The following is a 23,091-nucleotide window of genomic DNA, read 5'->3' on the forward strand; positions in this document are numbered from 1 at the left end:
AGTGTGATCTCGCGAGATCACGCTGTGCAGTGAATACAAATGGACATGAATGGAGAGAAATGTATGACACTGATTGGTCAGCGTGATTCACTCCTCTGTACAATGCCCACTTGTTCAAAAGTTAAAAAACGCCCAGTTGGGCATTAAGAAACGAATTAGCATAAATCCAAAATTGTTTATTACTTGCTCAAAAATGATGGTTTTTCAAGATAAAAACCACTGTTGTAATCTACATTACAGCACCGATCACATTATGTAGGAGATAGGGCGCTTATAATGTGGTGACAAAGCCTCTTTAACAAGCACTCTTACATTTTGGTGTCTCCCTTATTTCCTCATAGATTGTAAGCTCTTGCGAGCAGGGTCCTCTCTCCTCTTGTTTGAATTGTAAATGAGTTTTGTCACTATGTAATGTCTGATATTGTCTGTACATGTTCCCTCTGAATTGTAAAGTGCTGCGGAATATGTTGGCGCTATATAAATAAGAATTAATATTATTATTTGTGTATTATTGAAATAAGTAAAGCCACCATAAGTTGGGTTGAAAATATTTTTTATCGATTATGCAAACATTAAGTGACTCCATAGTTGTAATCTAGCCCTGGCCTAAACATGGAGAATCTTGAGCGGCATGCAATAATACCTGTCCTGGCCTCTGCAGTCACTTTATTGATCAGGTCACCACTCTGTGTCACTATCACCAGCTTGTACAGGCGTCCAGGAACCAACATTTGGAAATTATGTTCTCTTAGATCATTGGCTTGTAACCATTCTTTCTGTGTCCCATTAGGGTTATAGAGTGTGAGTTCATACACATTCACATCTCCGACTGCTGGGGTCCATGTAAACCACAAACTGTCAGATATGTTTCTGTTTGATGCTTGCAGATTGCTCACTGGGGCTGGAACTGTTAGTGAAAATATCAACAGTAATAATTAAAATTCATATCCAACAAAACGGTTCATGTACTACTCTCGTTGAAGAACGAAAGGGACAGGATGATTAGGCTTGTGTCTTTGTCAAGGCCCAGCTAAAGTCTTTTATAGACGTCTCTATTATATTGTTTTTATTAGCAACATATAACCTGCTTGTAATAGAAGGGAATGGAAAAATGAGCGCAATTTAGATATCAGCATGAAGCTAAGAGGTTCATTAAAATTGAATTCTCACAACCTAACATTACTTTGTTTTCATGCCAAATAAGTTAAGACTTCAGCTTTCCATTTTCATTGCATCATCCCGTCCATTACAATTTACATAGATTACTTGGTTTATGCTACAAGTGGTGAATGTATTCAACCATATCAAAGAGTTTTTAAGTCAATTGACACAGCCTTTAGGGTATGTGCACACGAGAACTGTCTTTTACGTCTGAAATTACAGACTGTTTTCAGGAGAAAACAGCTGCGTCGTTTCAGACGTAAAAGCTCCTCCTCGCATTTTGCGAGGTGTCTTTGACGTCTGTAATCTTGAGCTGCTCTTCATTGAATGCAATGAAGAACGGCTCAAATTACGTAGCAAAGAAGTGTCCTGCACTTCTTTGTCGAGGCAGTCAATTTACGCGTCGTCATTTGACAGCTGTCAAACGAGGACGCGTAAATGACAGGTCGTCGGCACAGTACGTCGGCAAACCCATTCAAATGAATGGGCAGATGTTTGCCGACGTATTGGAGCCCTGTTTTCAGACGTAAAACGAGGCATAATACGCCTCGTTTATGTCTGAAAATAGGTCGTGTGAACCCAGCCTTAATCTATTTCATTAGCTGTAAAATATAGATTTTTTTATATGAAGTATTCCCTGAATACGTTTTTTTTTAGAATTGGTATAATACAGGGCACAATATATATATATATATATATATATATATATATATATATATATATATATATATATATATATATATATATATATATATATATATATATAAATATTTCACCATTACCTGTTCTCCCATGGATTGAGGACTCATTTGTCAGCGATCCGCTGTGGGTTACAATAACTATTTTATAAAGGCGACCTGGCAGCAGCCCCTGAAATGAGCTCTGGGTGAGACTTTGTACAGCAGGCTTCCGGTCATGCAGAGTGTTGTCTGGATTGTATAGGAAAATATCATACGATTCTAGCTCTCCCTCTGCACTTGTCCATTTGAGTGACAGGCTGTCTGTGCTGTTCCCTGTGATTTTTAGACCAGTCACTGCTGCTGGAACTAAAACATAAAAATAAAAAATGTTAGATAGAATAAATAAATCATTTTGTCACTTGTATTGTTCAGATTAGCAGTATGTTGGCACTTATGACTCCACAGTTTTCATAAATGAGTCGACACCTTAAGATTCCAGACAAACTCCTGTAGCTTATTCCCTACACAGCGGTGCTTTTGTCTGGGGATGTACTTCAGTTCCCATCGCAGCGGGTAACCGGGAGCCACGCTGAGCAGGAAAAACTTTGTTGTTAAACTAGTGATGTGCCAACTTCATTCTGAGTATTGTGGTTCCAGCAGTATCTGCCATCACTTGTAATTCTGGGGAAAATCCCTTAAAGATGTCCAATGCTCTTTTAGTAAATTATCACTTTTCATGAGTTGAATTAGAAACTATATGGTATGATGGATTTATGTGGTGTGAATGGTCTTTTAACATCATTATTTTAGGCTAATTAAAAAAACAAACCAACAGGGTCGGACGGGCCCACCAGAATACCAGAGGATCTGATGAAACTGCTTTGGGGCCCATTGACAGTGGGGCCTGGGGCCGAATTGCCCCCTGTCCTGCCCCATTAATGACGACCGGACCCCTGATTTACATGTGCCTCCTTAAGACACAGATACAATTGAAAATGTTTCCGGTGCTTCATGGTGAAAGGGAGCCATTCCCGACATGGAACCTTCTTTGTGATGCAGGCAGAGCAATAACGTCATTGCACAGCCTGCTCTGTTCTCCAGCAGCCTGGGTGGAATAAACTAGGCCTTACCTATGTGGAAGCGGCAAGTGGGAACGGCGGGAGCGCTATTAGTTTGTTGACAGGTGAGTATTCCATTCCTTACTGCAGGTGCTTTTAATTCAGGGGTCACAGTGTAGGGCACTTTTAATTCAGGGAGCACATTGAGGGGCACTTTTATATTCGGGGGCACAGTGTTAGGCAATTTTTATACATATTCGGTGGCATTTTGCATTCAGGGACACAGTGAGGGACATATTTTTATTCAGGGGCACAGTGTGAGGTATATTTTTATTCAGAGGGTGCATTGTGGGCCATTCTTATTCAGGGGTCCTATATGTAACATTGTTATTTTCTGGGGAACTGTTTGAGGATTTGCAGCAAAAGTAAGGAGCAGAACACATCTGGGCGGTAAAGTCTTCATAGAACAAGTCGTGGTCGAGAGAAGTAATGATGGCAGAGTGGACCAGATGGAGAAGAAAAGGAAAGTGTGCGACTCCAGTCAAATAAGATGTCATCTATGAATCAGTGAATGTAAATATTTATTCTGTTTCTGACGGTGTTTGATCAGTCCGTAGTCACCCGTATAGTCTGCAGCGTGATGATGGGTGGTATTTTTGACTCAGATCTTTCCTTTACTCCTCACATTCAATCACTTACACGCTCCTGTCACTTTCCCCTCAAAAACATCTCCAGAATCCGACCTTTTCTTACTGTGGAAACAGCCAAAACTCTCATTGTTGCTCTGATTCACTCGCGTCTTGACTACTATAACTCGTTATTAATCGGTCTTCTACTCACTAATCTCTCCCCTATCCTTAATTCAGCAGCCAGGCTCATCTTTCTGACCAACAACTACACCAACGCATCTACCCTGTGCCAGTCACTGCAATGGTTGACCATACCCTTCAGAATTAAATTCGAACTTATTACTTTCACCCACAAAGCTCCCCATAGTGCTGCACCTCCTTACATCTCCTCCCTCATCTCTGTCTACCACCCTACTCGCGCTTAAAGTTCTGCCAATGATCTTAGATTAATATCCTCCATAATCCGAACCTCCCACTCCTGTCTCCAAGATTCTTTTCGTGCTGCACCAGTCCTCTGGCATGCGCTACCGCAGACAACCAGATTAATTCCCAACATTCACAGTATTAAACGTGCCCTGAAAACACATCTTTTTATACAGGCCTATAACATTCCCTAATCTGACTCTTTTCCCTGGCCCCCCTTTTACATTAGTCATGAGAACTTGACCCGTCATGCAGCAGTATGCCCACACTCCTTGCACTCTAATGCACCTCATGTCTGTCATACACGGATACTGGCTAGTGACCGGCTCATGCAGCTTGATGTGTACCACCCCATGTGTATAAAAGATGGCTGGACCATTGTACTAAACAAGCACTTTTTACATTTTGTGTCTCCCTTGTTTCCTCATAGATTGTAAACTTTTGTGAGCAGGGTCCTCACTCCTTTTGGAATTGTTAATTAGTTTGTCACTCTGTATTGTCTGATATTGTCTGTACAATGTACCCCCTGAATTGTAAAGTGCTGCGGAATATGTTGACGCTATATAAATAAAGATTATTATTATAATTATTATGACTGATGAGGGGGGACTCAATTCTGACTTTTGCTATGGAGCCCCATTATTTCTATGTATGCCCCTGCATGAGACCCCAAGATGATTCCTTAATTTGGTCTTATCTTAAGACTCAAGATGTTAGCTTACTTAAATCTAACCACAAGATCTCAAAATACAGAATTTTCTAATTTAAGTCTAATCAGTGTTATTATTATTATTATTATTATTATTATTATTATTATTATTATTATTATTATTATTCAGTGTCTGGATTTTGCTCTGTTGCCATTTCTGTTACCTGTCTGTCCTTCAGTTTGTGCAGCTTTGCTTAAGAGACCACTGCTGACTGTAAAAACCTGGATCTTGTATTTTTTTCCTGGGACTAATTCTTCAAACTTTTGTGATTTTGTGGTCGCTGACACAGACTTGTTAGTTATTAGTACTCCTTGACTGGTAATAAGAAGAAGGTCATATCTGTCTGCGATGCCTGGTGCACTTTGCCAGTTGACCACCAGCAGGTTACTATTGTATTCATTATCTGCCCACAACTTTTGAACCATTGAAGGCACTGGAAGACAAAGTAAAATGCAACCATATTAAAGTATATTTCATATTGTTATAACATTTATGAATCTATTGACGTAAATTCATACTTGTTCGTCCAAAGGATGTCATGTTTTTGCTTAAACTTCCACTGTTTGTCTGCACTACAACCCTGTACTGCTCCCCTGGAACCAGGTTGTTGAAGGTGTGTTCATAATGTTCATAGATGTTCTTGGATATAGTTTGAGATTCTATCTGGTAGTTCTGCCGGAAAATTGTCACCATGTATGAATCTACATCTCCTCCGCCAGATGTCCACTTCACATTCAGACTGTTAGTCATTCCATTTGGTGAAATGTAGATATTCTTAGCAGCACTAGGAACTAACAAAGAAAAAGACAGGACAGAACAGTTTATAATCTACATCTATATACATTTTGACAACCTGCATTTTATGTTATTTTTTCATTATTAATTGGTGTCGTATTTGTCTTTGTTCACATTAATCCTGTTCTGTTATACCTATAGCTCTTGAATTCATAGACATTTTTCACTTCTACTTTATATAATGACAAACTTTAATTATTTGAAAAGGGATTATATCTAAATGTTATAAAGAATTGCAAATAAAAGTATTAGGACATATGGGTGTTTTAGTGGGGGGTCCCTTGCACTTTACCATTTCCTCCGCACCGTCGCTGCAGTGGGTATGTGTGGGCACCTGCCACTTCCCCCAATGACATTAAAGCTTGTTTTAGTATGGGCTGTCCATTCTTTTTTGCACCATCTGTATTTCTCTTCATACCATATCATTTTTACTATGCAATAAATCTTAATACAGTACATGTGTAGTATTTTCCTACCTGTTAATCCCTCTACAAATGTTGATCTCTGCGCTTCACCGCTAAACGTTAACACAACTATCTTGTAAAGGCGACCAGGAGTGAGAGAGGTGAAGTGATATTCAGAAGCCGTGTTACTCAGTGTGATCAGTGGGAGAACACTCATGTCATTGTACAGTAGCTGAATCTCATAGCGATCAACATCTCCATCGGCTCTTGACCATGTTACATAGAGTTCCTCGCTACCTCTTCTTGCAAGTGTCAGCTTCTTTACAGCCTCTGGGACTTATAAAAGACAGACAGGTTTAAGGCGTGGAATATTAATATAGAAGGGAAATGTAACAAGATCCTGATAATACTTACAAGTTCTGCCGCTGGTCATTGCACCGGTCTCATATTTTCCGCTTTCAGTGCTTACAGTTATACTGTACAGTCGGCCTGGTACTAGGTTAAAGAATACACATTCGTTTTGCAGCTTGTTGACTGCTGTAGTGTTTATGAAGTTATTGTTGTTTTTAATGGTCACTTTATACTGGTCAAAGTCTCCAACAGCATGCAGCCAGGACACTTTAAGATAGTCACTTCTTCCTGCGTTGCTCACTGTTAACCCTTGTACAGCAGAGGGAACTGGAAAATAAAGGAGCGTATAGTGATTTTATTACTTTAATCTTTACATGTAAATATGCGTGTCTATGGAGCGCTATTAATTTGTGAAGAAGTATATATATTTCTATAATGAGTATTGTCTTGAAGATAGATAAGTTATTGATATGTGTTTAATGTGTTTTGTCTATATGCAAAGATTTCAGAAGTTCTTACATAGTACTTAAATATTCCAGATAGATAAATATGATATAAAAAGATATGAGTTTGATTGATAGATAGATAGATAGATAGATAGATAGATAGATAGATAGATAGATAGATAGATGGATGGATAGATGGATAGATAGATGGATGGATGGATAGATAGATAGATAGATAGATAGATAGATAGATAGATAGATAGATAGATAGATAGATAGATAGATAGATAGATAGATAGATAGATAGATATGAGATAGATAGATATGAGATAGATAGATATGAGATAGATAGATAGATAGATAGATAGATAGATAGATAGATAGATAGATAGATAGATAGATAGATAGATCAATGACTGTATTGTACCTGTCCACTCTTGGCTGAAAGAATAGTTCTCGAACTTTCCACTCCGTGTTGTCACAGTCACATTGTATAGTCGTCCAGGTGTTAAGCCGCTGAAGGAACATTCGTGAATAGATTTGGAGAGTGTGAGTGGTGGAAGGATATTACCATTATGGGATAAGGTTACTACATATGTATCTACATCTCCATTAGCCTGTAGCCAAGATATGCGCAGGTAGTCACTTTGACCATTATTACTGACTGTAATTCCGCTTACACTGGATGGCACTGAAATACAGATATTGAAAAAACACATTTACAGTTTTAGATTCAGCTAACAAAAACAATAAGAAAAATAACGTCAGACAGTGAAATTTGAATGAATTCACAATAAGACTGTCCATTAAATCTGTACACCGAATACTTCCATTCAACTTGTCAATGGTTATGTAGTTCATATGATTGGATGCTGACTTTTAACAGTATATGTATAATAAACAAATACTGTAAGGCCTCATGCACACTTCAGTTTTTTCCTTCAGGGTGCTATCCGTTTTTGTCACTGATGGCACCCTGAACCCATTCATTTCAATGGGCCCATGCACACTTCAGTTATTTAAATGGATCCGTTGTTCCGTTCCGTGCAAAGTAGAGCATGTCCTACTTTGCTCAGTGATTCAGTGACCGTGTGGCCCATAGAAGTCAATGGGTCAGTGAAAAAAACGGATGGCACACGGAAGGCTTCCGTGTGCCGTCCATTTTTGACGGATCCGTTGCCATAGCAACGGCTGGGTGAGCAAAAGTTCACAGACTACAGTAAACATTCATTCCTGAAGATAGGCTCATATTTTCCACTCCAAAACACCCAAAAAACCAAAGTAAGCCAAGCAGAGTAATCTCAAACTGTTCTCTATGCTATGAAAGCCTCAGAAAACAGCGCCAAAAACTTCTTGGAAACTTTTTATGGGTGTTTCCTGGGACATGTGACAGGTTCAAATGAAGTTCACATCCGTTTTTTTAAACGGAAAAACGGAAGCCAAACGGAAGCAAAACGTGCGTGTAAAACGGAAACACGGAACGGAAACGGAGTGCACACGGAAACAAAAACGGACACACGGATCCGTCAAAAACGGCCGAGAAAACGGTGATGGAAGTGTGCATGAGGCCTAACACAAGGGAATTTCCTGGACACGTGTACAAGCTGCATTTGGGATTTTTCTAAGTGACTTCATGTGCCACATAAACAATCACATCAATATGTGAAGGATCTGTAAATATTACAAAAATGCTATATTTATTTGTATTGGGATATAGAATGTTCTATCTTCATTACTATAATTGATACTTGATTGATACTATAATTGATACATATTATTGATAATTTTCAGGGAGAGAAATACATAAGTATCTGCATGATATTAAAGTTTTTATACTCATTTAGTGTTTTGTGGACCTTGCCTTGGGGACAGTGTTTTTAGTTTTGCTCTATTTACTGTATTTGCTCATACGGATACCACAGGGACGTACTAAGTGCTTATTTACTGTCCTTGTTTTATATTTTATATTTCAATTGCTCATATGTGGTTTCCAATCTTTATAAACCGTACCACTGGACTGAACTTAAATATCAGTGATTGCTGTGACTACATTGTAAGGCTTTGTTCACACCTGCGCCAGGGTCCCGTTCCGACGTTCCGTCTGAGCTATCCATCGGAACGGGATCTTGACTGACACAAATGAAAACCAAAGGTTTCCGTTTCCATCACCATATGTGACGGATCAGCTGCCAATGGTTTCCGTATGTCTCCGTTGTGTAAGGGTTCCGTCGTTTTGATGGAATCAATAGTGTAGCCGACAAAAGCTCAGACGAAACGTCGGAACTGAGCCCTAGAGCAGATGTGAACGAAGCCTTATTTTTCTACAGTAAAACAAAGGTAAACATAGTAACATTTGATAAAGATACATAGTGTAGCTGAGTATAATAAAAAGCAAATCTCTTGTGCCCTCTGCTGGCTGTATATGGAACATTATATAACAATTCTTGTAGGTAAGACCGCACGCTATCACTTCTCTTCTGAGTATGATGCATTTAGATGTACAGGCCATTGTTCGAAAGTATTTCGCTATGTTCCTTAAGTACAGGACACAATCACTTAAGGAAGGAAGCTGCTTGATTAAGTTCACATAAGTATCAACCTTACAATTTTGCTGATCTCGTGTAATTAAACATTCATTCTTATCTTAACTCTTATTTCCTGTACATAGCCTTTTCACTTAATCTGTATCCTTTCTCCTCCCAAAAGAGCTCCAGTACAATTTGTAATTTTTCTTCAATATGTTTTCTTACTCTTTCTTCATCTTTTCTCCTTTATTGGTGTTTCCAACTTCATGGAATTCCATTGCCATTTGATCTACCATCCTGCCACGTTGTAATGTCCTGAGCTTCCTAAAGTGTGCCTCTAGTTTGGAGGTATTTTATATAAAATATATATTAAGGAATTTCATAAATAGCAATTCTACAGTATATTGTTATGATGAGTACTTTATATTGTAGTCTATATTCTGTAAATGGATTTTAGGGACAGTCCATAGACTGCTGAGGGGCTGATTGAAATGCAGAGGGGAACTTATAAGGCTTAACTGGTGATGCGAAGTGACATAGCGTTCCATGGCATTGTTAAGCTGGATTCACACGAGCATGTTCGGTCCGTAAAAGAAGGAACGTATTTCGGCGGCCGGAAGTCCCGGACCGAAAACAGTGCAGGGAGCCAGAATTCTAGAATCATAGTTATGTACGATGCTAGGAGTCCCTGTCTCGCTGCAGGACAACTGTCCCGTACTGTAATCATGTTTTCAGTACGGGACAGTAGTTCCACGGAGAGGCAGGGACTCCTAGCATCGTACATAACTATGATGCTAGGAGCCCGGCTCCCTGCAATGCGTTCGATCCGGAACTTGCAGCCGAAATACGTTCCGTCCTTTACGGACCGAACATGCTCGTGTGAACCCAGCCTAACAGTGGCAGAGGTAACACCAGAGCAATGGAAACAATGGAGGCCAGCAGCAGGTAATTTGGTAATATTGGTCATTTTTTAGGTACAATGCCATCTTATCTGAGTAGTGTTGTTTTCACAACATCTTATTTCTCTTGAGTTGGCACTGAAAATCCTGGTGTCCATGGCATATTTTTAAAATGGTGAACAGCGCTAAAGTTGTTGAAACTGGGTGAAAAGCCTTTACAACAAGTCCACATTTGCCGTGCCGACGAGACTGGTTTATGACATATTAGAGGAAATTGATGTGCTAATAAATGATTCTTATGGTAACGACAATATTGCATATATTCTTGATTGAATTTCATTTTTGGACTATGACAAGACCGATACACTGTGTGCAGGTTTCATCTTACCTGTCCTCCCTTCAGCCAGAGATTGTCTAGATGCAATGCCTCCGCTGAGAGTTGTCACCACCACTGAGTAGAGTCCTCCTGGCTTTAACGATTGGAACTGATATTTATTGCTGTCACTAGATATGCTTTCATTCTTTATAACAATATTTTCATGTATTAGGAGAACTTGGAATGAGTCCACATCTCCCCGACCTTTCGTCCACTCTGCATATAGACTGCTTGTTTTTCCTAGATTGCCTAAATTTAAATGAGTAACCTGGGATGGAACTGTAAAGAAAACATAAGATATATTACAACATAAATTAATTAATAAAAAACACCTGTAAGGCTTCGTTCACATCTGCGTTGTGGCATTCGTTTTAGTGGATCCATTGAAATAAAATAAAAAAAATGGACAGACTGACTGATGCCAGACCGAATGCAACGGAAGGTAAAATATATTATTTTTTTTGACGGATCAGTTTACCGTATCCGTAAAAATACTGACTCTTCTCTTTCCGTTTGTGTCAGTTTGTCATCAGTTATACTCCATTTTTAACGGATCCGTTTTTATCTTTGCATCTTTCTTGCTTTCATTTTTAGTCTGCACATGTGCAGAAAAACACCCAGATCCGTTAAACGTAATGCATAACTGATACAAATGGATGGCATATCACTTTGTATCTGTCATCCATTGACTTCAATGTTAAAAAAAACGGAAAGGTCCTTTCCGTCAGGTTTCCATAATTTTTGACGGAAACAATAGCGCAGCAGACTGTGGTATTTCGTCTGTCAAAAAAACGAAAACCTGACAGAACGGAGCCTAACTGAGCACAACTGATGCAAAAACAAAGCCCCATCGAAATGAATGTTTTTTTTTTACTGAAACATTTACTTCCTTTCTTGTGGTCCTCTGACGGATCCGCTAGAATGGAAGGGACAACACAGATGTGAACGAATTGCAAGAAATACTCTATTTCACTTATGTTACATTTTCTGAGTCTACACTTGTATGTCATGGAATTGCACATACATATCTGTAGTCACTCCTGATAAGGGCAGGAAGATTCTGACAATAGAGACAGAAATTTAGAGCAACCAATATTCTGCATATGGTGCAGCAGAAAAGGTTGTCATCAAACTGTCTGCGTCTGATTATTTCTTTGGAGTCTTTGTTCTATAACTGTCTTTTTTAAGGGCCCAGCACAACAAATCCTAGAACATTTTCCTGCCTGGCTTTAATACTCTTTAGCATTTGTTATCCTGTGCTTTAGACATATCTATTGATGCTCGCCTCTGTTGCCTTTAATATTTTCTCCTTATCTTCCTCCTTTCTTCTCTTTAAGTGGACTGATTCCTGCTTGCAAGGAAGGTCAAGCTATTGATCTCATATTCATCTAAAGGGGGCTTTACACTGGGCGATTACCGTGAGCAAGAAAACATCCCACTCATCCCAGATTTTCAGGAAATCATCTAATTTGTCAAGAATCACTGCTGTAAGATGTTCTAAACATCTAATATCCTTCATTCTAGGATACAAATCTGCTAGGGTTGGGGGATTAGATTGTTTCTGGGAATGGGCTATGAGGCACCTGACAGCCATTAGGATGTGTAGAAGGAGTGCTAACGTGGGTTTCCCTAAAGGGGAGGGGAAAACATTCAGTAGATATGAAAGGGGATCAAGCGGCATATCTAGGTGAAGGGTGTCAGAGATTAGGTGTTTAACCTCGTCCCAAAAGGGGTGTATACCGGGACAGGTCCAAAAGATATGGAATAGAGACCCTCTGGCGGTTTGAAATCTCCAGCACGTGGGCGGTATAGTAGGTTTCAAATGGTGGAGGAATTCAGGAGTATGGTGCCAGTGCATCATCACTTTATATTGGTTCTCCCTGTATATAGTGCACACTAAAGTTTTAGCAGCCCTTCTCCAAACTGTCCTTCATGTAGCATCTGAGATCGGCCTTCCCAGATATACCTCCCATAGCTGCATGAAAGAGTGCCTGGGTGGATAATCAGATGTTGGGTTTAGTAAAATGTGGTAGATACCAGATATAAGCCCTTTGGTGGAAGTGCCCATCCTACATAGTCTCTCGAATGAAGTAGGAATAACGGTTGACCTCGGAAGAGGGAGTTGGCATAGTGCATAATGAGTATATAGTGGAATTTGCTCTGAACAGGTAGGGAGAATTTGTCTTGGAGCCAGTCAAAAGGATGTATCATTTGGGTATTGTGATCTACTATGTCAGCAAAGTTAAAGAGGCCCTTGGTAAACCATGGTCTGGATAATAGAGCCGTCTGGCCATTGGGAAAGTGTGGGTGATATAGAAACTATGACAAGGGGGAGTTAGTTGAACTGAGCGGGAATCATCTGGAGCATGTCTTCCAGATGTCGCGGGTGTGGCACATGGGACCCAACAGGAGGGTGGGAGGAGGAGAGTATGGGTTATTCCATAATAGCGAATTCGGGTGTGTAGGGGCTAGCCATAGATTTTCAATCTCCATCCATTTGGTATAGGCCAGAAGCATAGACCAGGCTGGGATAAGCAGTAAATGCGAAGCCTAATAGTAATAGAGGATGTTCGGAACTGCAAGGCCCCCTGACTCCTCGTCAGCCATCATGACTGATTTTGCAATACGATGTCTCTTTCGCGCTCATATGAAATGCAACAGAGCCGCCCATATGGCTTTAAAGTCTTTCATGGGGACAGGAATAGGAAGTGTTTCAAATAGGTAGAGTAGTTTTGGTAGCAGTCATTTTGACCGCAGAAATACGGCCAAAGAGAGATAGAGGCAGTTTTAGAAATTTGTCTAACAAGGCATGTATATTCCTGTACAAAGGAGGGAAATTGGAAGCATACAGTGAGTGGTAAGTGGGTGTCAGTTGGACCCCTAAATTGTTAAGGGAATGGGTTTGCCAACAAAATGAAAAATTGGCCTGTAGTCTTTGCAAGGAGTCAGGAGGAATGTGCAATGGAAGAGCCGCAGTTTTACTGGTATTAATCTTATACCAAGAAAGAGGTCCAAAATCCTGTAGTAGAGCATGGAGGTTAGGGAGAGTGGTGTGTAAGTGCGTGAGAGTAAGTAAAATATTGTCTGCAAAAAGGGACAATTTAAACTCTTTATCTCTGACTTTCACACCTGTAATGTCTGGATGAGATGATATGGCAGCAGCTAGGGGTTCAATAGAAAGTGCAAAAAGTAATGGGGAAAGGGGGCAGCCCTATCGTGTGCCATTACGAATCTGGACTGGACGAGTGGTGGTATGTGGAAGCTTAATCGTAGCTGTTTGATTAGAATAGAGTTGAGTTAAGAGTTTAGGCAGACAGGAAGGGACCAGACAGACCAAAAGCTTTCAAGCAGGGGAACATGAAGGGCCACCCCATGCGATCAAACACCTTTTCTGTGTCAAGGCTCAATAATAAGGTAGGCTCAGGAAGTCTATTAGCGACTTCAATAAGGTCAATGGTTCTTCCTCATTGCCATCTCACTTTTTGTTGAACTGTAAGTCTATTTTGAATTAAAAATATTTTATACAGTACTATGGAATATATTGCCATTTTATAAACAAAAAATATAGATTTACCAAAACAAGACATGCCATTCTTCATAATCACTAATTTGCTAATCCTAGGTACAGAATTACCCAAAGTCCTCTTTGGTCTCACAATAATGAGGGAGTGTAGAAGCACGTACTAATGTTATCAGCCTTTTCCTTCCTGCTACTCTTGAGCCAAGTTCCCTGGGGCTTCCTTCCCACCCTTCCTTTTTTTTTGGTGATAATTTATATGTACATGTGTTGAAATTTGCGAGTAGAGATGTGAACATTTTAGACATCATCTTTTCATCACTTGTGTCAACCAGTAATTTTAACCGAATGTCTCACTAGTATGTTAACTACATTTTAGTACAAGTGCAGCCATTTGTGATAATAGGATTTTGCTTGCATTGCTTGGTTTTAATTTGTACATATCAGTTTGTATAGTTGTTTCACAACTCCTCCAATATATAATATATATCCCCTCCTTGACATCTCATACATTATTAATAACATTTACGGTATCAATCTCTAACAAACAGCCCTACTAGTTCTTATTAGCGCCTAAACATAATCCTTAATCAACCATTATTCACACATGATAAGCTGCAGTCATGATAGAAGACAATATCCATTATACAAGGCCTATGCTACTGTCTCACATTTTATTTTAAAGTTGCAATACATACTGTACTGTTTTTAGGTACACCCTTGCAGTTGGAGTTAACAATCTATAGGTACCGCAATACTTACAATACTAAATTGTGAATCCAAAACACATCCAAAGAAGACCAGGGTATTTGTAATGACTGGCTAGGACAGTAGTACCCTAAATTATACAACCCCCTAGGAAATCTAGTTCTGGCTACATTTTATTTGAACAATATGAATAATTTATCACTTACTAGACATTATAACAGTGTTTAATGTATGTCCTAACCACTGAACCTTTCAGTGGTGTCAGCACAATAGCGTATTATAAAGTTACTGGTCTTACCTGTTCTTCCCTCTACAGAAGTCCAGTTGTTAAGATCCCCACTAATACTTGTAACTTTAGATGTATACTTTCTTCCAGGCACTAGATCAGTAAACGTATACTCTTTGGATTCCTTAACAAGAACTTTATTTATAAGTATAAGATCCCTGTCCGCAAGGGAAACCACATAACTGTCCCATTCTGCGAGAGGAGTCACCCATGTGATACTGAATGAAGATTCATTGGTATGTTTAACCCGGAGCTGCAGGACAGCTTGAGGAGCTATCTCGAAAGACAAAAGGATTGGTTATTAGGACATATAAACACTGTTCTTAACATCCATTTACCGTTTTATCTAGTTTTGATATACTAAGCATCAATGTATCACTTCCTCAGTGGGAATCCAGCTATTTATGGCTGGGCAAATCACTAACCATGCTAGTTTTACGATAAATAGTGCAGTTTACATGTTATGAAGATGGTATCTAGACTGTGGCCTGATGTAGACCATCAAACGAATTTTTAATTTTTTTTTAAAAACAGCTTTAGCTATTTACTGGTGATATTATGTAAGATCTGACCTGTCCTTCCTTTGCAGTATTCAGCATTTTTCAAGCCACCGCTCTCCACGACCACAGAAACATCATACTGCCTTCCAGGTATCAGTCCCACATCTTGTATGATAAACTCTCTATAGTACTCTTCTAGAGTGGCATTCAGTAAAACAGTAGACTGGTTGTAGAGCACAACATGATATTGATCCCAGTCACCAGAAGGTGGCATCCAGCTTACTCGGAGAGATTTGACTCCATTGCTAGTTGCTTTCAGGTCTGTAACTCTCTCTGGAACTAGAAAGTAAACAGTATAAATAGTATTTCTTATTATTCTTATTTAATTCCATTTGCTTACATATAAATTAGTCAAGAATCTGTCCATAGTACTGCTGCAGACGACAGAGCTCCATAGAGCTCTATTGGTTTACCATTACCACTGTTTGTTCTTGATGGAGCAATAGATGAAAAGTGAGGTTAATGCTTTTGGGGATTTATTTCATAGCAAGTGACTATTGAGCTTGGTAAAGAGGGTTTATGAGTGGGACCTCATATTACAAGCAAAAAAAAGAGTCCTGTTCTAAAGTCACAGCAGTTTAGTCAGGGACACCAGCAGATTTCTGTGGTACATATCTATTTTTTATTCTTAACTTTTTTTTGTTACATTTCAATACTATCCAGTCTTTCTTTTCTGGCCAGTCCTTACCCTCAAATTTACATGAATGCAGTCCGAATGTGCAGAAAACAACAAAAGATATGAAATCACTGAAGAGCTTATGAATGGTAATGAGTGCCAGTTTCATATTTTAGATATGGCACTTCATGCCACTCCACAGCTGGCTCTCATATTATCTATAACAAAATTTAGAGACTAGCTAGAAAAAGAATGTGATGGAGAAATCTGTCACTAAAGCTCGTATTTTCTGATAACACAAGAATGTCATATTCTGTCACATATGCCCCTTAACAAAAATGTCACAACTGATAAATACTTACTGGTCCTGCCAGTTGCCATCTTGTCAGCGCTTAAGTCCCCAGCAATACAAGTGACATTAACCTGATACAGGCGCCCGGGTGTTAGATCATTAAAGGTGACTTCTGTGGAGGCAGAATTCAGAGTTCTGCTATATTTGATAGATCCTTTCTCAGATAAAGTGATATTGTAGGAATCCAGCTTGCCTCGAGGCGTTTTCCAGCGAACCTTTAATTTTGTAGAACTTCCTTCATTCAGCACAAATAGATCGGACACTTCAGCAGGAGCTAGTAGGGGAAAAACAATAAATGAATTGACTAAGATGGGCAGGACATGGAAAATGTTATAAGGTCCCAGCAATCCATGGAAAGTTAAGATAGAGATATATATATTTTTTTTTTACTGCGGTCTGCAGACCAGATGTCAGTTAGCGCACTTGTCCAGACACTTAAATATATGGATAAGGTTATATTATTGTTAGGTAACCAGCTCAGTATATGAAACTTCTCAATCCTTACCTGTTCTTGCTATGATAGAGTTCCAGTTTTGTAAGCCTGCAGCATAAGTGACCACTGTGATATTATAGTAATATCCGGGTAGGAGTCCATTAAAAGTGTGTGCAGCACTTTGTTTATCAAGATGAACTTCACTAGTTATCCTTTGCTGAAGTAATAAAAGAACCTTGTAATATTCTATATTGCCAGTACCAGGCATCCATGATACATGAACACTGTCTGACTTACTCCGAACATCAATACTCTTTACAGGCATTGGAACTAAAAATGAAGCAAAAAATAAATGTTAGAAAATACTTGTAGTTGAGAATAATCTGAAACAAATAACTAGTCTAAGATGCAGAAAAAACATAACACAAATTAAAGATTTACATGTTTTATTTTACTGCTCATATTAAACATTTAATGCGTTATCGGCGGTAACACCTCCCCTGCCCTCTTGATTGACATCTCCTGTCTCATTCCATGTCCTTTCCAAGAGGGGTATGGGAGGGGGTGCCACCAATAACTTAGGAGAGGTAATAGATGGAAGAACGCCCTACAGACACTTAATGACTCATTAGCATACGGCACATTGGTGAATAAATGATCATTTTCTCCGGTATACTTGTTTTTTAAAAGCAAACATGAGGATGTTTAAAATTGTTTCCCCAGCACCTTTTTAGCAGTGTTGAGAGTTTATAGGGGCAACATCTGCTTCCCTTTTATATTCTCTTGGAAACAGAGGATCTTGCAGCTATCTCTGATAGACTGCACTCACATACTTCCTGCCTGTAGCTGTAGGGGGCAGTGTGGGTCCATGGAACAGGTAAGTGTAAGGCCTGGAAATAGAATGCTCGAATTTTGCCATCTTTGCCTTGGGTACCAAAAAGAATTTGTCCCACTATTGCGAATATAAGTAGTAAATGTAAGCTTCAAATATAACCCTCTAAGGGTATGTGCACACGATAGCTGCCTTTTACGTCTGAAATTACAGACTGCTTTCAGGAGACCACATTGACGGCCGTAATTTAGAGCTGTTCTTCATTGAATTCAATGAAAAATGGCTCAAATTACGTCCAAAGAAGTGTCCTGCACTTCTTTGACGAGGCAGTCATTTTACGCGTCGTCGTTTGACAGCTGTCAAACGACGACGCGTAAATTACAGGTCGTCGGCACAGTATGGCGGCAAACCCATTCAAATGAATGGGCAGATGTTTGCCGACGTATTGGAGCCGTATTTTCAGGCGTAAATCGAGGCATAATACGCCTCGTTTACGCCTGAAAATAGGTCGTGTGAACCCAGCCTTACTGTGTACAGATGTAATCTTTTGCTATCATACACCATAATCTTTGGACAAGACCAATGACATAGTTTCCATATACCTGTGGAACCATTGATGGAGATCGTAGAGCTGCTCTTGTTACCAGAAATAGCTGTTATGGTGATGCCATATTGTGTGCCTGGATTCAGGGTAGTAAACATAGCATCTTTTTGGGGAATATTTCCAAGAATTGTAAACGTTTGTATCCTTTCCCCTTTGTTAAGTAACTGTAATTCATAATGATCTACCCATCCAGGAGATGGTTTCCAGGAAACCTGCAAACTTGTTGATGTGACTACATTTCTTTTTACTTCAAACTGAGAAGGTGGAAGAGGGTCTGGAAGAAATAAACAAGATATACAACATGAATATTCAGTATGTTTGTGTGGGATTTGTATGTGTGGCTGCAGTTCCAGATTCTTTCACTCTGCTTTTTAAGTTCTGTTCACATCATATTATAGAAACCTGATGCAACCCATTATATGTCAATGGGATCTACCTGGATTTGTTGGGATCCGTTTGAAAATGGATTCATTATACCGCTCATGGCTCTATTAAGAATGGAAGACATGACGATAGTGTGAACAGAACCTTAGTGCATTCTAAATTAATACAAGGTGGTTAATTATTGGGAACTTTATTTGGGTTAACCTACCTAAAAATGTTAACAGTTACCAATAGTACCATACTATATACCATTTCCCAATTAAAACCAATCAATAAATGTTCTTTACATTATTATTGTTGTTTATACCTCCAGTGACTAGCAGGTAAGAACTAAAGGGCCTTTTACGCTGGCCGACAATAGGCCGGTGCAGCGAGCGCCGATCAACGACACATCATTGATGGGCGCTCGTTTGCTCCTGTCACACGGAGGTTTGGATGGGAATCAGTGGTCATTACTCTGATCGCTCGTCCCCATACATTATTATCATGTCGGCAGTGCGTCTCTTTGTTTACACAGGGAGATGTGCTGCTAACAACGATAATATTTCTCTTTTTTAAAACAATACGATCAGAAGATGATCGAGCGTTTGCTCGTTTATCTGCTGATCGTTGCCCTGTTTACACAGGGAAATTATCGGCAACGAGTGTTATATGAACGCTCGTCTGCACGATGAGTTTAGATCATTACATATTCAGAAAAAATCTGCATAGATTAAAGTAGACACCGTTTATTTCATATTCCCAACTATAAAAATACTATTCAACTGCAAGTGATTTAAGACCAGAAATAAGATTTTCCCATTCCTTGTCATATCGCTTGATCAGCTTTCTAAGTGCAAATACCATGTAATTGTTGTGTTCTATAAAAAGATAAGAAGGAGTGGTAGGAAGTGCAGCAATTTTCCTGATAAAGTTCCAAAACATCTCTTTGTGTCATACTATACACATATTTTTTACTTTAATGCGGCGTAGGCCACACATACAGACAATGGATAAATTGTGCTGTTTCTGGAAGTCAGCTACCATGTTTTTATAATTTCATAGAACCACTTTAAAGGGACAGTCTACATGCGTGCCTATTATTTGTTTAGCTGACAGGTGCGCTTAAAGGGAATTGCTACATTAGTTTTTACTTGTTTTAGGAGTCATGGCTCCTTCAAGATCCCTTACTATGAACTATGAAAAACTGCTCTGCTGAACATCTTTGCATCAAGAGAAATGTTCTGTTCCCTAAAACATAAATTCTAAAGTCTTAGTACTTTGAACATTGTGTCTCTGAAATTGAACCACAACGTGAGTTGAACATGGTTTGCGTGCCTAGAAGGTGAGGTTTAAAAAATCAGACTTTATCTAATCTATCTGGCCCAGAAAACAAAACACTTAGTCCCTTTAACATCCGTTAGAACAAAGGAACAATGAGGTTTGGGAAGTGCCGGGGCTGAGAGAGTCCTGTCTGGAAATAAACACTTAAGCCATTTACATTGTTAGAAGAATTCTTAGTTGGCAACCTGCCATCAATGCAATATTATGCAAATTAAGCATCAGAAATCTCACAGCCAATTGCATCTGCCTCCCTTTATCAATTTATAAACCCACATTATCAATTAAAACAATACGTGTAAATATTAAAGTTGTGTTATGATCAGTACAACACATTGTAGTCTACACTCTTATTTCATTCATCCCCCCATACTGACAGAACATCTTATACCTCGGATTGTCATCACACACATCAGTCTCCGCCACCATTGAAACTCCCCTCACACTAGGACCTAATATATTGCTTAATGTTTACTTGGGAGATCACCGAGGTCAAGTACAATTGTCTATTGGCAGATAATGAACATTACTCTTTGTCATTCTTAAAGTAAATGTCCACCCTTGAACACCATTTTTTAATCTGTTTGTTTTAATCTAAATATGTCCAACTGGTGTATCTGTGCTGATTCATTTATTAATATATTTATTAATAATATATTCTTCGCGGCCAGTGCTCAATTTTTCCGATGCAGAGCTCAAAATCTTTTGTTTAGGCATAGAGTAACATGTTAAAATTCTGTCTGCCTGTTGCCACCAAAAGGGGCAGCTAAGGAGCTTACTGCATACTCTTTATTACTGATCTCAATAATATAATAGTATATAGCAGACTCCTTAGCTCCCTCTATGTATATGAAGGGAACAAGAATAAAGATATATTAGACTTTAAAGAGGCTCTGTCACCAGATTATAAGTGCCCTATGTCCTACATAATCTGATCGGCGCTGGAATGTAGATCACAACAGTGGTTTTTATTTTGAAAAACGATCATTTTTGAGCAAGTTATCAGCTAGTTTAGATTTATGCTAATGAGTTTCTCAATGGACAACTGGGTGTGTTTTTACTTTTTACCAACTGGGCGTTGTACAGAGGAGTGTATGAGGCTGACCAATCAGTGACCAATCAGTGTCCTACACTTCTCATTGTTCCAGCCCAACATGATCCACAGCACAGTGTAATTGTGCAGTGAAAGAAGCTGGGCTGGAACAATGAGAAGTGTAGGACACTGATTAGTCACTGATTGGTCAGCCTCATACACTTCTCATTGTTCCAGCCCAACATGATCCAGAGCACAGTGTGATTGTGCAGTGAAAGAAGCTAGGCTGGAACAATGAGAAGTGTAGGACGCTGATTAGTCACTGATTGGTCAGCCTCATACACTCCTCTGTACAACGCCCAGTTGGTAAAAAGTAAAAACACACCCAGTTGTCCATTGAGAAACTCATTAGCATAAATCTAAACCAGCTCATAACTTGCTCAAAAATGATCGTTTTTCAAAATTAAAACCACTGTTGTGATCTACATTCCAGCGCCGATCAGATTATGTAGGAGATAGGGCACTTATAATCTGGTGACAGAGGCTCTTTAAACAGCAGGACAGAATGTTGGACCTAAAACGACATGGTATTGAAATGGTGGAAATCTACTTAAAGCCTGTCTACATGAAACAATCTCAATTCCTTGTGTGTAATGGATCAATTTAGTTAACAATGAACAATATTTTCATCACTATATGAGGTTATCATTTAGCTCCTTTAATCGTAGTCTGAATAATACAAATTTTTGCAGACACTAAGATATTTAATGACAAAAAGTTCTGAGCAGAGAAGTTAATGTGCTATGGAGGACATGACTACACATAAGTGAATGAGTGCATTCCTGGCACATTGATATAAAAGAAGCTATTTTCAGGAATCTGGACTCTGTTGTAGATAGCTTAGAAGTACTTCAAAGACAACAACCAAAATGGTGTGACATTACTAAACATTACATACAGTATTTACATAGTATGGTTGAAAAAATACATATCTCCATCAAGTTCAACCAAGGGATGGGAGAAATTACACTTTGTTTTACCCCTATTGATCGAGAGGAAGGTAAAAAAAATAAAAATAAAATAAAAGTAAGTAAATATAAAATTACCCATAAGGCATTAACCAATCTTTGCTAAAAAAGGGAAAATTTCCCTCCTGATCCCAAATGCGATACAACTAGATCAACATTCAAACAAGAATTCTGCACATTGACACAAGAGCTGATATTTTTTCCTTCTAGGAAATTATCTAAGCCTTTTTTAAAGTCATCCAATGTAGCTACTGTGACCAGCTCCTGCGGTGACTATTCCATAGATTCACAGTTCTCACAGTAAGGCCTCATGCCCACTTCAGTTTTTTTCGTCAGGGTGCTATCTGTTTTTTTTAACTGATAGCACCCTGACACATTCATTTCAATGGGGCCATCACACTTCTGTTGATTTAACGTAATCGTGCAGTCATTCCGTCAAAAATAGGACAGGTCCTACTCCTGTCCATTTTTCAATGAACAGTCTCGGCCTTTTCATTGATTTGGTCCGTGAAACAACGGACTGCACACGGAAGCCATCCGTGTGCGGTCTGTATTTCACAGATCCGTGATTAGCGGCCGTAGAACGGCCGACGGAAGTGTGCATGAGCCCTAAAGAAGTCTCCTCGCCTCTGGAGAGTGAAAATTGTTATGATACAGCATAATAATATAAATATTAAACAGATAACCTGTGTAAAAATAAATTATTTCAACAAAGTATTGCATATTTTTTTCGACAGAAGGATCCCGGACAACTTCCAATTTCTATATATTAAAGGGTTATCTACAAATTAGTGGGAAACTGGTGTAGGAAATGAAATATCTGATTGTAAAAGATGTTCTGCAAAGATACAACATTTGTCAGACACATTTTCTAAATACTTACTACATATTCACAACATATTATTTTACCTACATAAACACAATAAAGTGTACCTCCAACTATGAACTACATTTTGTTTTT

At 39.0% G+C, this 23,091-nt stretch overlaps 1 protein-coding gene across 2 annotated transcripts in view; it reads right to left on the reverse strand.

Annotated features, from left to right (window-relative positions):
- PTPRB (protein tyrosine phosphatase receptor type B) overlaps positions 1-23,091 on the reverse strand; it is a 154,592-nt gene that overhangs the window by 63,297 nt on the left and 68,204 nt on the right. For both annotated transcript variants that reach the window (XM_075856952.1, XM_075856953.1), the window contains 13 exons: positions 18,364-18,639; positions 17,002-17,259; positions 16,507-16,770; positions 15,541-15,807; positions 14,981-15,241; positions 10,470-10,736; positions 7,085-7,348; positions 6,275-6,538; positions 5,933-6,196; positions 5,180-5,452; positions 4,825-5,094; positions 1,944-2,207; positions 644-907 (listed from right to left, as the gene is read on the reverse strand). In XM_075856952.1, the coding sequence (XP_075713067.1) occupies positions 644-907; positions 1,944-2,207; positions 4,825-5,094; positions 5,180-5,452; positions 5,933-6,196; positions 6,275-6,538; positions 7,085-7,348; positions 10,470-10,736; positions 14,981-15,241; positions 15,541-15,807; positions 16,507-16,770; positions 17,002-17,259; positions 18,364-18,639 (3,456 nt within the window). The remainder of the gene's footprint in view (positions 1-643; positions 908-1,943; positions 2,208-4,824; positions 5,095-5,179; positions 5,453-5,932; positions 6,197-6,274; positions 6,539-7,084; positions 7,349-10,469; positions 10,737-14,980; positions 15,242-15,540; positions 15,808-16,506; positions 16,771-17,001; positions 17,260-18,363; positions 18,640-23,091) is intronic.

The sequence above is a fragment of the Rhinoderma darwinii genome, chromosome 3 (genome assembly GCF_050947455.1).
Source record: "Rhinoderma darwinii isolate aRhiDar2 chromosome 3, aRhiDar2.hap1, whole genome shotgun sequence".
In the NCBI taxonomy this organism is placed as follows: domain Eukaryota; kingdom Metazoa; phylum Chordata; class Amphibia; order Anura; family Rhinodermatidae; genus Rhinoderma; species Rhinoderma darwinii.